Below are 20,675 nucleotides of genomic sequence, written 5' to 3'. Positions count from 1 at the left end.
CACGTTATATTAGTTTCAGGTACACAATATAATGATTCAATATTTGTATATATTTCAAAATGATCACCACAATAAGTCTAGTTAATATCCTTCACCACACAGTTACAAATGTTTTTTTCGTGTGATGAGAACTTTTAACATCTACTCTCTCAGGAACTTTCAAATATACAATACGGTATTATTAACTGTAGTCACCATGCTGTACATTACATCCCCAGGACTTAGTTATAACCAAAAGTTTGTACCTTTTGACCACCTTCACCCATTTCACCCACACACCACCCTGCCCCCCACCTCTGGCAACCACCAATCTGTTTTCTGTATTTATGAGTTCAGGTTTTGTTTTGATTTTTATATTTCACGTATATGTGAGATTATATGTTATTTGTCTTTCTCTGTCTGACTTACATCACTGTCCTGCTTTTAAAATGTAGTAATGCTAGGGAAGTATTTATCTACTAGAATGAGATAAAATCTGAAATGCAATACTTAACTATTGTTTTCAGTACATTTTATTACTTAACTCTTATCTCAATCTTACATTAGGCAATATGCTCTCATTTATTCTAAAATATTTTTTAAAGTCAAGGTGCTTTTTTTTTCAATACAGGAAATTTCCAATATAAATTAATAAGAGTTTAAAACACTTAGGTAATATGATAAAATACTCAAGTTAATTTGACATCTAGCAGAACTAAGAAAGCTGTAAAAGACACATATATTGTTAATTAAGACCTCTGTGATTTCCTCTCAAATTCCTGGGGATAGGTAACTTATTAATTCCATAAATGTGTTAATTAATAAAACCTAAATCTGATTCCCAAATATAAGCAATAAATTGGGTTTTTATTATGATTTTAGATTTTATTCTAAATGGCAAAATTCACATAAATATCCTCATAAAATAAGAATGAGTAGGTCTGTTCCATGTGGAAAACTACTGTAACTTCAGCTCCAACATGGAAAAAGCTTGGAAGTCATAACTACCATTGTTACAACAAGAAAAAGTTGAAAAACTAAGAATCAGTGAATTTTCTTGGACCTGTGAGAGAACTGAGGTCACAGGACAAACTTTCACTCCAAAATCAGGACACAAAGGCAAATCCATAAAGTCGAAGTTGAGATCTGCTTACCTAGAACAGAAGCTGTTAGTCGAAAACACTTAAATGGTAATTTTGAGGAACTGCTAGAGGCTGAGTGTGACAAGCAAGAGAGTGAGAACGTCCTAGGTCCACAGTTTTAAGGAAGCACCACACACTTTCATGGGCTTTACCTCCAGGGACCCCCACCAGGTTCTCAGTGAAGAACTGACAAAAATACCCTTGTGGTTCTGGCAGGGAGAGGGAAAGACTAACAACTGTGACCAAAGGGTACTCTATCCAAAGACTGACTCTCCAGGAGTGAAGATTTTAACAGAGCTTTATCTTACTTGGGGGAAGGGCATTTCTCCCACTCTATCCTGCTCTAGCTAAGGGGGAAAAGAAGCTAAGAAACCTTTGTGAAGTTCACAGTCAGGGACACAGGTTCATAAAAGACTGAGACTTAAAAGATTACAGAACGCTCCCCCTCACCTTACCACCACCTATAGTGCACCAATGTAATTACAGGGGATCACAGCTGAAAGAGCTGAAAGATACAGACTCTCTCTGAAGAGAGAGGCCTAAGCCAACAGAGGAGACAAAGACACTAGAGGAATGTGAAGCCTCTGGCACCTAGAACTACAGCAAACATTAAATACAGCTCAACTTCCAGCCAAATTAAAAACTCACACACAGGCCTATGACCTCAGTTCCTACTATCTGATACATCACATCTGACTTTCAACAAGGAATTACAAGGCATGCTAAAAGGCAAGAAAAAAAACACAGTCTGAAGACATACAGCAAGCATCAGATATTTGACACAGATGTTGGAATAATCAGACAGGGAATTTTAAATAACTATGATTAATAGTTAAGGGCTGTAACAGAAAAAGTAGAAAACATCCAAGAATAGATGGGTAATATAAGCAGAGAGGTGGACACTCTAAGAAAGAATCAAAAGGAAATGCTAGGTATAAAAAATACATAAGAGAAATGTATGCCTTTGATAGGCTATTCAGTAGACTGGACCTGCCCAAAGAAAGAATCAGTAAGCTTGAAGATAAGTCAACAGAAACTTCCCGAACCAAAAGGCAAAGAGAAAAAAAAGAAATGAAGAAACAGTATAAGACATCCAAGAACCATGGGACAATTTCAAAAAGTGCAACATACACATAATTGGAATAACAGAAGGAAAAGAAAAGAGAAGAAATATTTCAAGTAATAATGTCTGAGAATTTTCCAAAGTTAATGGCAGATAGCAAATCAGGAAGCTCAGAACATCAGGCAATATAAATACTAAAAATCTATACATAAGCAAGTCATAATCAAAAAGTAGAGAATGAAAGACAAAGAGAAAAGCTTAAAGGAAGTCAAAGGGAAAAAACACCTTACCAGTAGAGCAATAATGTTATGAATTACAGTGGACCTGTCATCAGAAACCACATATGCAAGAAGATAGTAGAGTGAAATATTTAAAATGTTGGAGGGAAAAAGAAAATACCAACCTAGAATTCTATGTCTAGTATTATTATCCTTCAAAAGTGACAGATATCCAATCACTATGAGGTATACCTGAAACTAGTAGGATATTGTATGTCAATTATACTTCAATAAAAAAAATTTTTTTTTAAGTGAAGGAGTAATAAAGACTTTCTCAGGGCCGGCCCGGTGGCTTAGCGGTTAAGTGCGTGCGCTCCGCTGCTGGCGGCCCGGGTTCGGATCCCGGGCGCACACCGATGCACCACTTCTCCGGCCATGCTGAGGCCGCGTCCCACATACAGCAACTAGAAGGATGTGCACCTATGACATACAACTATCTCCTGGGGCTTTGGGGGAAAAAATAAATAAATAAAAAATAAAAATATTAAAAACATAATGTTCTTTAAAAAAAAAAAAAAAAAAAAAAAGACTTTCTCAGACAATCAAAAACTGAAGAATTCATTGCCAGGAGACCCAATATATTTAAGATATATTAAAAGAAGTTCTTCAGGGAGAAGGAAAACGATTCAGGTAAGAAATTCACATAAACGTAGAATTAGAGATGGAATAAATGAAGCTAAAATTACATCTTTTATTATTCGTACTTCATCTAAAAGGTAATGATTTAAAGTAATACTAAACGTATTGGGTGATTATAGCATATGGGTAATGAAATGAATGACAATAATGTCATCAGGGAAAGGAGGAAGGAATTGGGAATATTCTTACGGTACTTGCACCACACATAAAGTGAGACAGTGTTATTTGAAGGTGGATTTACATTAGTTAAAAATACACATGGCATGATTTTTTGAATATGACACCAAAAGCACAGGCAACAAAGACAAAAATAAACAAGTGGGACTACATTAAACTAAAAAGCTTCTGCAAAGCAAAGGAAACTATTAACAAAATGAAAAGGCAACCTATAGAACAAGAGAAAATATTTGCAAATCATATACCTAATAAGGGAGTAATATCCAAATATGTAAGGAACTCATACAATTCAATAGCAAAAAAACAAAAAATCCTATTAAAAAATGGGCCTTTGACCTGAATAGATATCTTTCCAAAGAAGACTAACAAACGGCCAGCAGGTATATGAAAAGGTACTCAACATCACTAATGATCAGGGAAATGCAAATCAAAATCACAATGAGATTACACCTCACACCTGTTGGGATGGCTATTATCAAAAAGACAACAGAAGGCCAGCCCGGTGGTGCAAGCGGTTAAGTCCGCGCGCTCCGCTGTGGCAGCCCGGGGTTCACTGGTTCGTATCCTGGGCGCGCACCAATGCACTGCTTGTCAAGCCATGCTGTGGTGGCGTCCCATATAAAGTGGAGGAAGATGGGCACGGATGTTAGCCCAGGGCCAGTCTTCCTCAGCAAAAAGAGGAGGATTGGCAGATGTTAGCACAGGGCTGATCTCCTCACAAAAATAAAAATTAAAATTAAAAATAAAAAAAAGACAAGAGATAAGTGTTGGCAAGGGTTTGAAGAAAAGGGAGCCTTTGTATACTGTTGGTGGGAATGCAAATTGATACAGCCATTATGGAAAACAGTATGGAGGTTCCTCAAAAAATTCAAAATGGAACTACTATATGATCCAGCAATCCCACTCTTGCATATATATCCAAAGGAAATGAAATCAGTATCTCAAAGAGATATCTGTACTCTCATGTTCACTGCAGCATTATTCACAATAGGCAAGATATGGAAACAACATAAGTGTCCATCAACAGATGAAAAGATAAAGAAAATGTGGTATACCTATATATACATAAATACAATGGAATATTATTCAGCCATAAAAAAGAAGGAAATCCTGCCATTTGTGACAATTATGGATGAACCTGGAGGGCATTATGCTAAGTGAAATAAGCCAAACACAGAAAGACAAATACTGTATGATGTCACTTATACATGGAATCTAAAAAAGGTGAACTGATAGAAACAAGAGAGGAGAATGGTGGTTGCCAAGGGCTGGAGGATAGAGAAAATGGGGAGGTACTGGTCACAGGGCACAAACTTTTAGTTATAAGATGAATAAATTCTGGTGATCTAACGTACAGGACAGTGACTATAGTTAATAATACCATATTGCATACTTGAAATCCGCTAAGAGAATAGACCTTAAAAAGTGTTCTCAGCAACCTAAGTGTCCATTGATGGACGAACAGATACAGAAAATGTGATACACACACACACACACAGAGAGAGGAATATTATTCAGCCATGAAAAAGAATAAAATCTTGCCAATTGTGACAATATGGATGGACTTTGAGGGCATTATGCTAAATGAAATAAGTCACACAGAAAAGACAAACACTGTATGATCTCAGTTATACGTGGAATCTAAAAAAAACAACAAAAACATAACACTAAGCTCACAGATACAAGAGAACAGACTGGTGGTTGCAGAGGCAGGAGTTGTGGGGTGGCCGAAATGGGTGAAGGGAGTCAAAAGGGACAAATTTCCAGTTATAAAATAAATAAGTCACGAGGATGTAATATATAGCATGGTGACTACAGTTAATAATATTGTATATTTGAAAGTTGCTGAGAGAGTAGATCTTAAAAGTTCTCATCACAAGAAAAAAATTTTGTAACTATGTATATTGACAGATATTAACTAGATTTATTGTGGTGATCATTTCACAATATATACAAATATCAAATCATTATGTTGTACATCTGAAACTAATATAATGTTACATGTCAACTACACCTCAATTAAAAAAAAGTTTTCTCATCACAAAAAAATGGTAACTATGTAAGGTGTGGATGTGTTAATAGCTTGATTTATTGTGGTGATCATTTCACAATATATACAAATATCAAATCATTATGTTGTACATCTGCAACTAATATAATGTTACATGTCAACTACACCTCAATTAAAAAAAAGTTTTCTCATCACACAAAAAAATGGTAACTATGTAAGGTGTGGATGTGTTAATTAGGTTGATTGTGGTAATCGTTTCACAATGTATACGTATATCAAATCATCATACGCCTTAAATATATACAATTTTGTCAAGTATATTTCAAAGCTGGGGAAAAAAAGAGTCAAAATGCATATAGCAAATTCTAGGGCAACCTTTTAAAAAATTTCAAGAAATATAATTGATATGCTAAGACAGGAGAGAAAATGGAATTATATAAAATGCTCAATTAAAACAGAGAAGCAGAAAAGAGGTAAAAAAAAAAAAAGAAATGAACAAACAAAACAAACAGAAAGCTAAAATTACAGTCTCCTTCCTGAAGTAGGGCACCATGGAAGCAGTAATAATAAGAAAACATCAGTAATTATTTAAAATGAAAAGAAATAATTATCCAGAATTAAACAAGGGAAAATATGAAAAGAAAAATGGCCATGGGTAGAAAAACAGGTAATAAATCAAAGAAAGGGAAAGCCATCAACCTCTTCTACCCAAAGTTTATTTTTTCTCATGAACCTAAATATAAAACCTAAAATATAGGAGACCATATAAATAACCAGCTATAGATGTATCATGATAACAAGGAGATTAAAAATAAACAAAAGGAGGGGAGCTGGCCCTGTGGCTTAGCGGTTAAGTGCACGTACTCAGCTGCTGGCGGCCTGGGTTTGGATCCCGGGCGCGCACCAATGCATCGCTTGTCCGGCCATACTGAGGTGGCGTCCCACAAACAGCAACTAAGAAGGATGAGCAACTATGACATACAACTATCTACTGGGGCTTTGGGGATAAAAAGGGGAAAAAAAAAAAAGAAGGAGGAGGATTGGCAACAGATGTTAGCTCAGGGCCGGTCTTCCTCAGCAAAAAGAGGAGGATTGGCATGGATGTTAGCTCAGGGCTGATCTTCCTCACACACACAAATAAATAAACCAAAGGAAAGAAAATGTGGGACTGTCATAAACAGGGGAGTTTGGAATATTAATGAAAAACATTACTCTTGATAGTTACCACTCAGTTTTATAACCCTAAATATATTTAACAGCCTTACCTTCAATATTCAGGTATTAAATAGAAAATTAACTCCACCTTTTTAGTGAGGAAAAAAACAGCCAACTATCAAATCTGAAATAGTTAAACCAGAATCCTTAATCACAAAAAAAGTATTTCCCTACTTATTCAAAAGTAACTTTAAGACACCGGATTTTCGTCCTTTCCTTAGCTCAAGAAATGATTTTATTTTTGGCATATCCTAAATGATGATTATGAGGGCATCATGTTGAATGCACTCAATATATGGAAAGAGATCAAAACTTGAAGTCTCAAGACTAGGCTGTACCCTTTTTTCATTAGTTATGATATGAACTGTACCCAGTTAATGTAACTGCTCCCAAGTCTCAGTTCTAATTCTCACAGAGTTGATAACTCAGAGAAAATAAATATGAAAGTGCTTTGATAACTATAAATTGCCATATAAATATTAGAGAAGTATAAATCAAAGAAATGGACAGTAAATATCTGCACCATATCCTGATATTCCCCAGTGTAGGTAACTATCACTGTTAAATTATCTCCCTCTAGGAAGCCTGATGCTAATAAAAGGAAAATATCAGATAATTGAGATTTTTACATTGTAGTCTTGTATTTCATCCATAAAGGACCTGTATATTTTAATATTCCCCTGAACTGTCAATTTCTAAGAGTTTGGGAATTCTCAGGAGTAAAATAAAACAGGCTAAGAATACTAAGAGACTTAATCCAGGTATAAATGGTATTTTGAACTTTAGGGGATTATTACTCCATTGGTAAGTTATTCCATATAAACACTGTAGAGTTTTCTACTATGTTCTTATTTAAAGCAAAGCAAGAAAATAGAAAAGTCTTCTTTAACCTTTTTCAACTGTGATTCCATTTTCAGACACTCCTCCTTCTTCTGCTCCAAAGCAATTTCTAGTGTCTTAAGCCGTGAGTCCTTCTTCAGTCCTGAGGAAGCCAGGGAAGAAGCATGCTCTTTCAGATCCAAGAGTGAAGCCTAAAAGAAGCAACACAGATCTAGAATAAATACTAACTATAAACAAAAAGGGCCTTTAAAATTTTTAATTTATTTTCTTGGTGGCTTGTACTTTCTTTCTATTACCATATGCTGACATATTTCCATTTCAAGAACACAAAATGTTTTCAATATTAGCTTTAGCTTTCAAGTGCTAACTAAAATAAGATGAATTCCCAAGAAATACCAATTGAATAGTGATTTAAAGAGTTCTATGAATACATATCCATTTCCACAAAATAAATGGAAGTAGATCGAACTTTGTAAATGTAAATAGTCAAGCTTAGTAGCTACACTGACTTAAATATAAAACACTTTCCCCTTTTAGAAGAAAAATTCTACTAGGAATTTAAATTTCCATAAATTTTCCTAAAGATAATAGAAAGAAAATCCTGAGAATGTCCCTAAGGCTCATGCATTATTATCTGATCACAAGGCATTAGGCATTTTTACTATTTAGCTCACATAATGGGACTCTCCAAAAGCAAGGTCAAAGCACAGTAAGTCACCTAATTGGTCAACAATCATTAAGATTTCTCTGCCAATGTAGAGATGAAGTTTAAGTGGCAGTTTAAGAGCTGTTGTAAATAAACTGTCCTCCTTTTGCACATTCCTTTTGTCTGTCACTTTTCTTACCATTAGTACAATGTTTCTCCAAATGTAACTGGGCTTCAGTTATTTTAGGATCTATAAAAATGTCATTAACAAGTGAGAAACCAACTCTCAATACACTGAAAGAGATTAAGACTTAGAAAATAAATGATCCAATCTACTATGTCTCTGCAAAGTTTCCTGAAATATCCCTTACGGTCTTCCCAAAAGGCCTGCTCTAAGAATATTAAGAAAATCTTCCATCAATTACTTTTTTATATGTATTATGTAAACACCAACAACATATACACACAATGCACTGGCTATGCAAATGAAATAATTCCATTTTGGGATCTTAACCTCTTTCTCTGAGAGATCGCCTTGCAATAGGCTGACTTTTTCTTTCAAGTCTTTAAGATCTCTTTTGTAGTTATCAATTTCCTCTTGTTTCTCTCGCTCATCTCTGTCCCGCTGCTCCTTTAAGCGTTCAATTGTCCGCTCCTGATGAGACAGCACATAAATACATGAGAAAATTTCTTTCATACTTGTATCATATGACTGTAATTCAGCTTTTAGCTGATAAACTTTCACACTTCCATCCTCCATTCAAAAGACAGTGATAAATTGTTTTTGTTTTTTTTTTTAAAGATTTTGTTTATTTATTTTTTTCCCCCAAAGCCCCAGTAGATAGTTGTATGTCATAGTTGCACATTCTTCTAGTTGCTGTATGTGGGACGTGGCTTCAGCATGGCTGGAAAAGCGGTGCGTCAGTGGGTGCCCGGGATCCGAACCCGGGCCGCCAGCAGCGGAGCACGTGCACTTAACCGCTAAGCCACGGGGCCGGCCCAATAAATTGTTAATAATTTACTTTTTAAAGAATTCATCCTTCCTACCTATCTTGCTTTAACCAAGATCTGGTTTTGTTCTTTTGATTCCCCTAGGTTTCTTTTCCTGTAATCTCAACTAGTATTAGATGTCCCTAAAGTATTCTTTTGGAATTATCCCATTTATTCAATTCCCAAGTAACCAAAAACTTACATATATACCCTAAGGACAATAAGTAACAAATATTTCTTCTTTATAAGTACTTCACACGTTGCCTACAAGGCAATGGAAACAACTCGCAATTCATGCACTAAAGGAAGGAAAAGGTTGGGGAGATTATGATATGTTCAGCTTAAAGCATAAAGAAGGGTAAACAAAGGAGAAACCATTAAAACTTCTTTCTGTCAACAGATACTCAGGAAGTTTGAAAGTTGAAGTAATTTAAGTATATTTCTGGGTATTATTTCTGAATATATTCAGGGATCAAGACTTGATCCCTGGCAGGCAGCCTGAAGCATTCTGAATCCAAGAAGCTTAAGGAACAGTGACCCTATTCTTTTTTAAAAATCCAACTAAAATGCCCCATCAAGATTCCTTAAACCTCCTTCCAAGACATTAACACTTGTCATGTTGGGCCACTTCTTTATTTAGTCAACTATTCCTGAAAAACTAGGTTTGCTCATAAAGGCAAAATGAAATAGCAAGGCCAAGACTAGAAAAACAGCAAGTACAGTATATTAATAACTAAAATCCATGAATACATTAGGTATCAATATGGCATAGTAAAAGAGAACTAATTATACATTGCCTCCTGATGGTCAATGTCTGATATTCCCACATCCCTGAATTCTAGCTGACCATATACATAAAAAGAACTTTTCTTTTTCTTCAGAAGATAGTAAACAGGGAACATATGGCTGATTCTTTAGAAATTTCAGCCACTGCCCTCTAGTGTGGAATCCATCTTGCCCAGCAACAGATGCTTAAATTGGCAACAACGAAATGGATTTTCTTTCCCCTTAGACTATATATGTCAGCAATAGTCCAGAGAGCTCTGTTCCCTTTTGCCCAAAGGGATTTCTTCTCACTTTTATATCCAAGTCTCATCACTAGAGAAAATTTTAGATTAATGAGAAAGCAGAAGAAATGTGTCTATGAAGAGTCTGGACCAGTCACTCACTTTCTCTGCAAGGGCCTCCTCCAAAGTTGTCAAGGCAGTGTCGGTGTTGGTGGTGTCAGCCTGCAAGGATTTGACTCGTTCTTTCAAGCTGCTCATCTGCTTTTCCTTATCTCTAAGTTGCTCTTGAAGATTTTCAATCTGAGTGTGCATATACATTTAAGAGAAAAAAAGGAAATTAATACAAATACAAATAGTCACAATAAAAATCATTTTAAGTTGGAAACAGGTAGATCAGGGTTGTCTCTGAGTATAAAGGTTTTAGAACTGCACGCAAAACTTTAAACCCAGAATTTATAGCCAGAACAGAGAAAAGATGCACACATGGGTATGGGCACACACGCATACACATAAATCTCTAAAGAAATAAGGAAAGTAGGTAGGGAAAAGAGACCCACCATAAAGAGATGGGAATGGAGAGAGGAACTATACAGAGGAAAGCCATGAAAAATTGGATTACTTCCCCAAAACAACAGTGTAAATGCTGAGAGGGATTCCTTCACAAAGAATCAAGGGACAAGAGAGACTGAAACAGCTAGACAGTAAGAAAAACAAATCAGCTGTATAAAGGAAAAATTGTTCTTAAATGCTAGTGTTGTTAGATTTTTATATCATCTTTTATCTAAACAGCAAGCATTTTCAATGAAATTTCTTATTGTTATACATTCCTTCACACACATTTATATGCATTCATTTACTCAAAAAAGTATTTACTTAATTCTATACTATATGCCAGGCACTAGTGATACAAAAAAACAGGAACATACTCATTTTTATTATGTTATAAGATGACAAGAGAACCCCGCATTATGTAGCTGGATCCAAGCTATCGAGGGGCTTGTGTGCCATCCTAAAGAGCACAAATTTTATTCTATACAGATGGGAACTATTAGAGATTTTTAAGCAAAGAAATGGTCTGGTCAGTTCTGCATTTGAGATAGATAATTCTGATGGCTGTGGAGAAGAAATTTAAGGGAACTTGCATGGAGACAAGCAAGACAATTAGATTTTATCAATTCAGGTTAAGAGACTTTGGAGACTAAATGAGCTAAGAGAGATGGAAAAGAGGGTATGGGTTTGAGAAACAGTGTGGAAATAGCATTTATCACTAGGGAGATTCAAGTACACATAATGAAAAATACTAAACAAAAATATGAAGGAATTGTAGAGAGATATTCTTAATAAACTAGAGGAAAACAATAAGGCAATTATTCTAGAACTCACAAACTTCATTCAATCTCTCAACACATATTTGAGCTCCTGCTATGTGCCAGGCATTTTTCTAGGTGTTGCAGACATAGAAGTAATCAAAATAGGCAAAAATCCCTACCCTCAAAGAGCTTACATCCTAATATGGTAGACAATAAATGAATGAATGAAATGAACATAGTATGTAGGATGGTGATAAGTTCTATGGAGAAAAACAAAGCAAGAGAATATAATCATAATCTCCTGTTGAGCTAAAATCAGAACTAGCTAGTTTATTTTACATGGCTTTCAAAAAGCAACATTAATGTTATCTCCTTTGGGAAGACTTTCTTGCTCTTACCCCATTAGATGATCTCTGTCTGTACTCCATCACACATATACATGTTAAATATACATACACACACATACATACTTATCTCCATTCTTTATCTATATATTTATCACATTTATCTCCAATATTCCACCTATCTATATATTACAACATTAATCCTTAACCATACTGTAATTATTTGTTTTATACATGTCTCCACAAATAGACTGGATCCTGCCCCCTACCCAGTTTTCTATCTTCATATCTGGCACACATCAGTTCTATAATAAATATTGGTTCACTAATCAGTAAATGAATAATATATAAGCTTGGACCTTTACAAACTATATTTAGGCATACACATAAACTCCTGCCAAGAAAGGAACTACAAAAGATCCCTAGATCCAACCTTCGGATAATTTCCTGCATTAATCAACTTAGTATACGCTCTTTAAGGGTCCGCTTCATTCCACAGGGGAAGAAAAAAAAGTCCCTCTCTAGAGTCAATGTGAATTCCACAACCAGAACAAATAAGCTAAGCAAAAAGATTTAATAATTTAGAATAGGGTACTACGAACACTGTAAGGCTTGGATTTTCATTCTTTAACAAAGACAAAATCATACAGGTAAACCACTAAAATGGGCTCCAGTCTTTTCATCACTAATAAAAGTCTAAAGCCTATTGTGAGAGAAAAGACCATCAGAGATGAAAAGCATTAATCTTCCTTTAGTTAATCAGACACTACTATTGGAATCTCATATGGATCAATATGGATCAATAGTAGTGGTAAACTCACAACCGCTAAAGAGAGTTTTGCCACTCAAAAATCTAGTATTCCATATACATAGAGAATGCAATGACCTGGTATTCACATGTTTAAACAGCTGTGCAGATCATTCCAGTTGCTAACATATAAACCTTATACAAAGACAAGATATGATCATGCTGTTGATTAGACTTTCTTATCAAGAAAGAGCTGGGGCCGGCCCGGTGGCATACTGGTTAAGTTCGTGTGCTCCGCTTTGGTGGCCTGGGGTTCATAAGTTTGGATCCCGGACACGGACCTACGCACCGCTCATCAAGGCAGGCATCCCACATATAAAGTAGAGGAAGATGGGGATGCATGTTAGCCCAGGGCTAATCTTCCTCAGCAAAAAGAGGAGGATTGGCAAAGGATGTTAGCTCAGGGCTAACATTCCTCAGCAAAAAGAGGAGGATTGGCAAAGGATGTTAGCTCAGGGCTAACCTTCCTCACCAAAAAAAAATTAAAAAAGAGCGGTACTAGAACCATTATTTAAAATGAAATTGCACAGGGCCGGCCCTGTGGCTTGGTGGTTAAGTGCGCGCGCTGCAATGCTGGTGGCCCGGGTTCAGATCCCGGGTGCGCATCGAGGCACCACTTCTCCGTCCATCCTGAGGCCGAGTCCCACATACAGCAACTAGAAGGATGTGCAGCTATGACATACAACTATCTACTGGGGCTTTGGGGGGAAAAAATAAAATAAATTAAAAAAAAATTAAAAAAAAAAAAAAATCTTTAAAATGAAATTGCACAGAACCAACCAAGCTTTACATACAAGAAAACATATTTGTTTTATGAGTCCACTTAATATACAAATAGCCCTTACATGCATAATAAGAATAATACCCTTCTTTCTCCTCCATCATTAGTATCTAAGAAAGAAATTGAGAGGTTAAACTGTTAACAATTCCATTTGTATAATTTATATGTAGTCGAACTATTAAAGTAATCCATTATTCTTTGCTGGCAAAAACTTTTCCTAATATACGCAAGTGCAGAAGCTGCTAGTTTAGTAAAAATTTAGTAAAATCCACATCAACAAGTTCTCCCTAAGCTACTTTCTTCTTCAATTACCCAGCTGTCTAAACAAATTGACTGTTGAGTTGGAAGAGAGGAAAGGATGGCTATTCTTGGACTCCTATTTACTTCTAAGGGGAGGAATAAACATTCCATAGTGAAAGGAACTGACAAAATGAAGAACAGTGGACACTAAAATTGCCTCCTTTGGGCTAGTTGCCATCAGTGAGGAAGACTTGAAATAGACACAGATATGTACAAACTAGCTGCATAAGCATTGAACAAACCCAAAAGATGCTGTGTGTGGTGTGTCGGAGGAGGGGTGTGTACAAAAATACTTTTCATTTACCCAGCATCATGGTGGATAACAGTTGAGCCCTACTGAAAGCTCCTTTTATATATCCTCGCATTGGCTGTGATTCAATTGTGCCTTTTGATCAAGGATCTCCAGGTTTACGTGTGTCACTAACCAGCTGGTGTATGAATGCTACCAGATTATTCTTGCCATTATTCTCCTCTTTTTCACTAACCTAATGTGGAGGTTGTAAAAGCTGTTCTCCCTGATAGTTCCATATCATATCACTTCAGTATTTATTATGCAATTTCCTTAAAATACACAGTGGCGATCCTATTCTATACTCAGTTCAATTGTCCACAGGATCTGAAATATACGATTTACAAAAAGTTTTGAATACAACAGCCAAGAGAAAAACTGGATCAGTTATGCACATTGAATATTAATGATAAAGATTATTGTTTGGAATCATGTTAAGTGAAAAAATACTCCTTTAAATATCCTAAAGAATATTCTAAAAAAAATTAGAATATCCTAAAAAAAACCCTCTCCATTTTGTAGGAACAGAAACCACAGAATCTCTAAAATAACAATATGATAACAATAACAACAACAAAAATAATAATAATGGTGGTGGTGGTGGTGGTGAGGAAGAAGTAGTGGTGGTAACAGGGGCCACTAACACTTAAAAAGAGTGTTAACAGGCACGCGTCAGGTACTGTTGTAAGAACTTCATAGTTAACAACTATTTAAGCATCACCACAAGACTATGAGATAATCACTTGGCAATCTAGCTCCAGAATCCTATTCCTTTTTTTTTTTTTTTTGTGAGGAAGATTAGCCCTGAGCTAGTATCCGTTGCCAATCCTCCTCTTTTTGCGAAGGAAGATTGGCCCTGGGCTAACATCCGTGCCCATCTTCCTTTACTTTATACGGGACGTCGCCACAGCATGGCTTAATAAGCGGTGCGTAAGTCCACACCCGGGATCTGAACCTGCAAATCCTGGGCTGCCGAAGTGGAGCGTGCGAACTTAACCACTATGCCACCGGGCCAGCCCCCAGAACCCTATCCTTAGTCACTATGCTATAAATAATATGTTCTATGATAAACGAAAAAAAGAAAAACAATCACACAAAGGTGACCCTAGCATCTTTCCATAAACTATGGAAAACAGACTATTTTAATAATACCACGATATTGAAATTCTGATATCAAGTATCTTTGGCTTTGCCCATCAGCTTTAGTGTTTTGTGTTTGGATATACATTTGTCCCATGGAAGATGTACTTTTGCATTTGCAGTGGTTTGGTAAATCCACCCTTCATTCTTTGCTTCAGTAAGGGATAACGTTTTAATGTAAGTGACCATAGTAATAATATACTATGTTACCCCCTGACTTTCAAGGGGTAGAAGGAAACTAGTTTACTTATATACATGGACTAAGGAATACTTGACAATGAAACAGCTAAAAAGCTTTTCTTCCTTTTCTTAAATAACTTATTTTTAATAATTTTGAAAATTAATAAAATGATTGTTGCAGAAAATGATAGATTTTATAATTCTGTTGGCATTTTTTCTACTTTTGCATACCCTAACTGATATAGAAAGACATCATTAAGTACCTATTAGCATGTATTCAATTTCTGCATGAGTAAAATTTTGTAGAGATTGAAGGAATTGGTGTTTATTCTATATATCTGTGTCCTTGATGATAAATAGGAAGGGGGAGGTCAACCAGGTTTATACATATAGTTTATTATCATAGAGAAGAACTAACAATGAGAACACAAGAAGGAAATATTTTTTAATTAACTATTTAGAGAAAGAGGACATTTTTCTTAAAATAACCTCTCTAATCATAGTATAGTTCTATTAACTGGGTTGGAAAGAAAAGAGAAATAACCTAATTATTCTATTATAAAGAGCCTTTCTTCTCCTTATAGAATTCTATTTTACAAAGAGAGAGAAAAACCAATGAAACCAGAGGAAGACTAATGCCAAATGCATGCTACACGTGAATTCATCAAATCTGCATACCAACTCCACATTGGTACAAATTTCGTGACATCTTTTGTTTTGGTTTTTATCAGCATTGCCACTTGTCAGGAACTATCATGTTTCAACAGGGGTAATTTATTCTTAGTCAAGTGGAAGTGATTACTCTGCGTTTGCGGCCCTAATCACTGAGTTAAGGTAGAAGAGACTTCCTCTAGGATAGTTCTAAGGACAAGGAATCCCAAAACACTTCTTGCAATCACCTGGCTACTTTAAACATCATTTAAAGGAAAGAATTTTTTTGATGATGACTCTGCAGTTGTTCATCAGCATCAAATTTATTGTATGAAGCAAGTTTATTCAGAAAGGTTCTGACCTTTACCTTCTTGGTTAATAACACCTTTAGTACTAATGGTAAAGTACAGTCTGGATGAACTGGTCATAATCAGCTGGCAAAAAGGGATCTACGGTAATTAAGAGAATCTAAAAAGGAAAAATTCACTAAGTCCCCTAATTTCTAACCAATTGTTTATCTACCACCCTACACTCCGGCAAAACGTACTAAAAAGGCACAACTATAATTTACCAAAATGAGCAGGTCTTGCCCAGACTATTTATATTGGCATCTAAATTTTACTTGTCCAATCATGCATTTCCAATGCTTCGTAGAAGACACAAGAGCAACAAAGTCATGAGAAACTCTAAGCAATGTTTTAAACTCAATTTAGGTTGTCAAATGTTTCCATATCTATATTCTCAATTACTGTTTACAGTCTTTAATAAGTACAGCCAATTTTGGTTGGCAATCAATTATGTCCTTGGTTGAGTTTCCCTCTCAATTATGCTATTCTCTCATCATATAAGTTAAGGAGTGGATAACTGTAATAAAGACATAGCTAGCTACGTCATATTGGGCAAGTTATTTGATCTTTCTAATTACTTTACCTATAAAACAAAAGACCACTAATATTCCTTTCAATTCTAAAATACAACTATATTATTATGATGGGGAAGATGAGAACATCTAAAAAGTAATAAACTTCATCAGAGTACTACTATATTTTATCTTAAAGACTGTTCAAATTGAACTGTACAGGAAGTATAGGTATGATGTCTAGAAAAATACATTTCGAGTCCACTGCTCCAGATAGATTTTATTAATTGCTGGGTGAGGAAGTAAGTTACTTGATAGACTTGCTCAATGGGACAGATAATGGAACTAGGGACCTCTTGCATTAAAATAACTGGATAATATAAAGCAAAAGCTGGTAAAACCAAAAGTCACTGCCAGTCAAGTTCTGCTCGGCAGTCAATTACGGAAACGGCTCAATACTTTTTTTATATCTGGCAGGCATATATAAAAACTTGACAGACATTCCTGTGCTAAAATTGCTCAAAAAAACAAAAATCCATAAATCCATAAATCCACAATGGCAATCCTTCTGAGGCAGTGGCAATGATGAGACTGCACTTAGGACCTCACATTATATAGATAATTCTCATTACCTATATGAATGGCATCCCCTCAAGTTGTACAATAACAATGGCTATCTAGATACAACAGTCTTAGATCTAACAGCTCACTATATTTTAGTGATGAAAGAACCCAGTAATTTTAAATAACTAATTAAAGCAGACACACTAGGCTTATTTTCAAAAAAAAAAAAAAAAGCAACCACTATTCCTTGTATTATTTATTAACAATAACAAAGTTGAGAAAAACCAAATATATAACAAAGGGAGGCTAGCTAAATTAAATATGATCTACCCACTGGAGAGGATATTATGCAACCATTATAATTCATATATTTGAGGATTAATTAAGGATATGGAAACCTGTTTATTATATACTACTACATGAAAAAGTTATCAAAATGTATATACAATATCATCCCAATTTGAAGTAAGGAAAAGTTTATTCTTACATAGAATTTTCCTTATTATAGCTTTTCGTATTTTTCAGATATTTAGAATGGACATTCATCATTTCAACGATAATGACAAAAGCAATAATATTCTAAACGCTATCCAAGAAATTTTAGGATTTATGATAAGGAATATGGTTAGGATTATGATAAGAGGGATTCTCTTATCACATGCACTTATCAACATGGGAAGTCTCTAGGGGTCTCTGTGGGACATATCAGCAACTCTTTATTTAAACACACCTTTCCTACTGTGTGACCAAACAAACTGAGCTGTCAGAAACCGTGGGGGTTTTCTGCAAAGCCAAAGAAAGACTGGGAGACAATAAATGAATTCAAAGAAACCAAGACTTGCAAAACTTACTTAAAATAGAAGGTCTGAAGGAAACAGTAATTGGATGCTTCACATATTTTAAGTCTAAATTCCAGTTCATCTCACCAAATTTTTATTTTAGCCAGGCCTACTTTTATGGCCTGAAGTAAGCTAATTTGTGCTAATATTCAACCCTAGTGTGACAATGCTGGGATTCTCAGGAAGCAGACCTTGAGACAGATTTTACTGTGCAAGAAGTTTATTAGAGGGTGCTCTTGAGATCAATACCAGTGGAAAGGAAGGGGGGCAGGGAAGCAGGATTGTGCAGAGGAAGAAATGCAGCTGCCACAAAGTCCCAAAGGATTCAGACAACCCCATGAGGAGCTCTGAATCTGAGATGACCTTTCAGAGCTGTCCCAAGTCAGGACAACGGATTCAAGCCCTTGTAGCCTACAAGGATCAATCACTGGATGCCAATGGGAAGGGGTATGCCCTTGTGCAAGGCAGGTTTCTTTAGCCAAGGCAGCCTCCACAGGGACTAACAACTAAGGGCTGTGTCAATAGCACTTCCAGCATCTAGGGGAATATGTCCTTCAACCCTCAGAGGGGATTTGGGTTACTCATCACAACATCCATTATACCATTATACCCAGCAGCTATACTCTTTCTAGTTAAATTATACTTAACATGAAATTGTAATTGCCCTCAATTTATGTTGTATTTGAACCAGATACATAATTTTATGGCTTTGTAAAACCTAGAAACCCTTGTATCCCAACTTGGTTGTTTCATAGAGGGTGGGCATTTTTAATCAGGACGTAATGGATGGCCTTCAGTGGTTTATGACATCCCAATCCATATAAATAAACTATGTGCGTTTTTACACAGAGAGAGCCCATAGCTTTCACCAGATTGTCAAAAGGGTAGGAGAAGTTACAAATCGTTAATCAGTGGCATTCTTTTCAAATACCCAGAATGTTGTTTAAAATGGACAGCCACTTCACTTAAAACTGCTTGCTTAGCTGCTTTATAAAAATACTGTTACTAAATTTGCATTGCATAAAATAAGAGTTTGGCCTGGGTGGGACGTGGGGAGAACAGGTCCAAACAATAGTTTCTCACCTATATGCAATGGAAGCCCAAGAATCTTATCAAATTTAGCAAATTTTGCTCAGTAAATTTGGATAATTTTTCTAATCTGAAAAACTCCTCTAGGAAAAAATTATTCTCCTCTAGGAGAAAAAACTAAGGAGGTCTGACAATTACAGGGGGTGAAACAGATAAAGGACAAAATACATGTCTGATGCTTGAAGCTATTTTCTGGTTAGGGTATACATATTGGTGTGGCAGAGAGAAGGAACAGCACAAAAAGCTACTTCATCAAAGGTTGATTTAATAATTTCTTCAGGTGGTTAATTATTTCAACTTCTCAACTAGAGTTGACAGGTACCTGGGCATCTATCCAACCAGCCATTCCCACAGGTGAGAATGCAATGCAAGTTAACTCATGTCAAATTATATAGCAGTTTTTAAGCAGAAGAAAATATTGACTGTACTTCAAAACTTTAATCAAGCATTTTTTTCAAATCCTTTGTCCCTTTCTAGATACTTATCTATGGATTTATTACTCTGACAAGTTCCTGCTACAAGGTCTCCTGAGAGACCACTAAGAACAACTTTTGTCACAATAGGGACCTGACCCTTCCATACTGACTTGTTAATTACCATTTTTCAAGTTTAAAATTGTGTTCAGTCAAAACAGAAGTCAAGGCACTCTGAACTAGAGCTTGCAAGACTCTGAGAATACTAATATGGCATACTATCAATAGAAAATGGACAAAGATAAACATAAATCCTCAAATTATTCACTAAGTTACTTACTAGTACATAGAAATGATGTTTCAGTAAGGGTCAAAATTACTTCTATGTTGTACAAAGCATTACCAATATAAGCCTTTGAATAGTCCTTATTTATGTTATACCTTAGCACTTGAAAATAAAGCATTTATCCAAAGGCTAAGTTCTCTCAGGTCCATTCCTATTGCCTCCATGATAATGGTAGTAGAACAAGTTTCTACATTTCTCCAGGTGAAAAATACAACACAATTTAAAAACATCCATCCTTATCCCAGGAATGCAAGATTGGTTCAATATATAAAAATCAATCAATATAATGTACCATATTAATAGAAAAAAGAACAAAAACAACATGCTCATCTCAACAGATATAGAAAAAGCATTTGACAAAATCCAACACCTTTTCATGATAAAAACACTCAGTAAACTAGGAATAGAAGGGAATTTCATCAATGTGATAAAGAGTATCTATGAAAAACCCACAGTTAACCTCACACCTAATGGTGAAAAATGAAAGCTTTTCCCCTAAGATAAAGAACAAGAAAAGAAAAGAACAAGATGAATATAACGCCACTTATATTCATCATTGTACTAAACAATTAGGGAAGAGCAATTGCGGAAGACAGAGAAATAAAGGCAGCCATATTTGAAAGGAAGAAGTATAACTATCTCTATTTGCAGATGGCATAATCTTATATATAGAAAATACTAAAGAATCCACTGAAACACTATTACAGCTAACAAGTTTAGCAAAGTTGCAAAACAAAAAATCAATATGCAAAAATCAGCTGTATATCTGTACACT

General features: G+C 35.6%; 1 protein-coding gene across 14 annotated transcripts in view; it reads right to left on the bottom strand.

The window, feature by feature from the left end:
- ERC1 (ELKS/RAB6-interacting/CAST family member 1) overlaps positions 1–20,675 on the bottom strand; it is a 567,884-nt gene that overhangs the window by 370,547 nt on the left and 176,662 nt on the right. For all 14 annotated transcript variants that reach the window (XM_087442948.1, XM_087442946.1, XM_014793927.2 and 11 more), the window contains 3 exons: positions 10,150–10,287; positions 8,505–8,645; positions 7,395–7,535 (listed from right to left, as the gene is read on the bottom strand). In XM_087442948.1, coding sequence (XP_087299074.1) covers positions 7,395–7,535; positions 8,505–8,645; positions 10,150–10,287 — 420 coding nt within the window. The remainder of the gene's footprint in view (positions 1–7,394; positions 7,536–8,504; positions 8,646–10,149; positions 10,288–20,675) is intronic.

The sequence above is a fragment of the Ceratotherium simum genome, chromosome 17 (genome assembly GCF_057802395.1).
Source record: "Ceratotherium simum simum isolate JZ-2026a chromosome 17, ASM5780239v1, whole genome shotgun sequence".
Lineage (NCBI taxonomy): Eukaryota > Metazoa > Chordata > Mammalia > Perissodactyla > Rhinocerotidae > Ceratotherium > Ceratotherium simum.
Note: the sequence above shows the minus strand (reverse complement) of the source record. Positions and strands in the feature narration are given on the sequence as shown.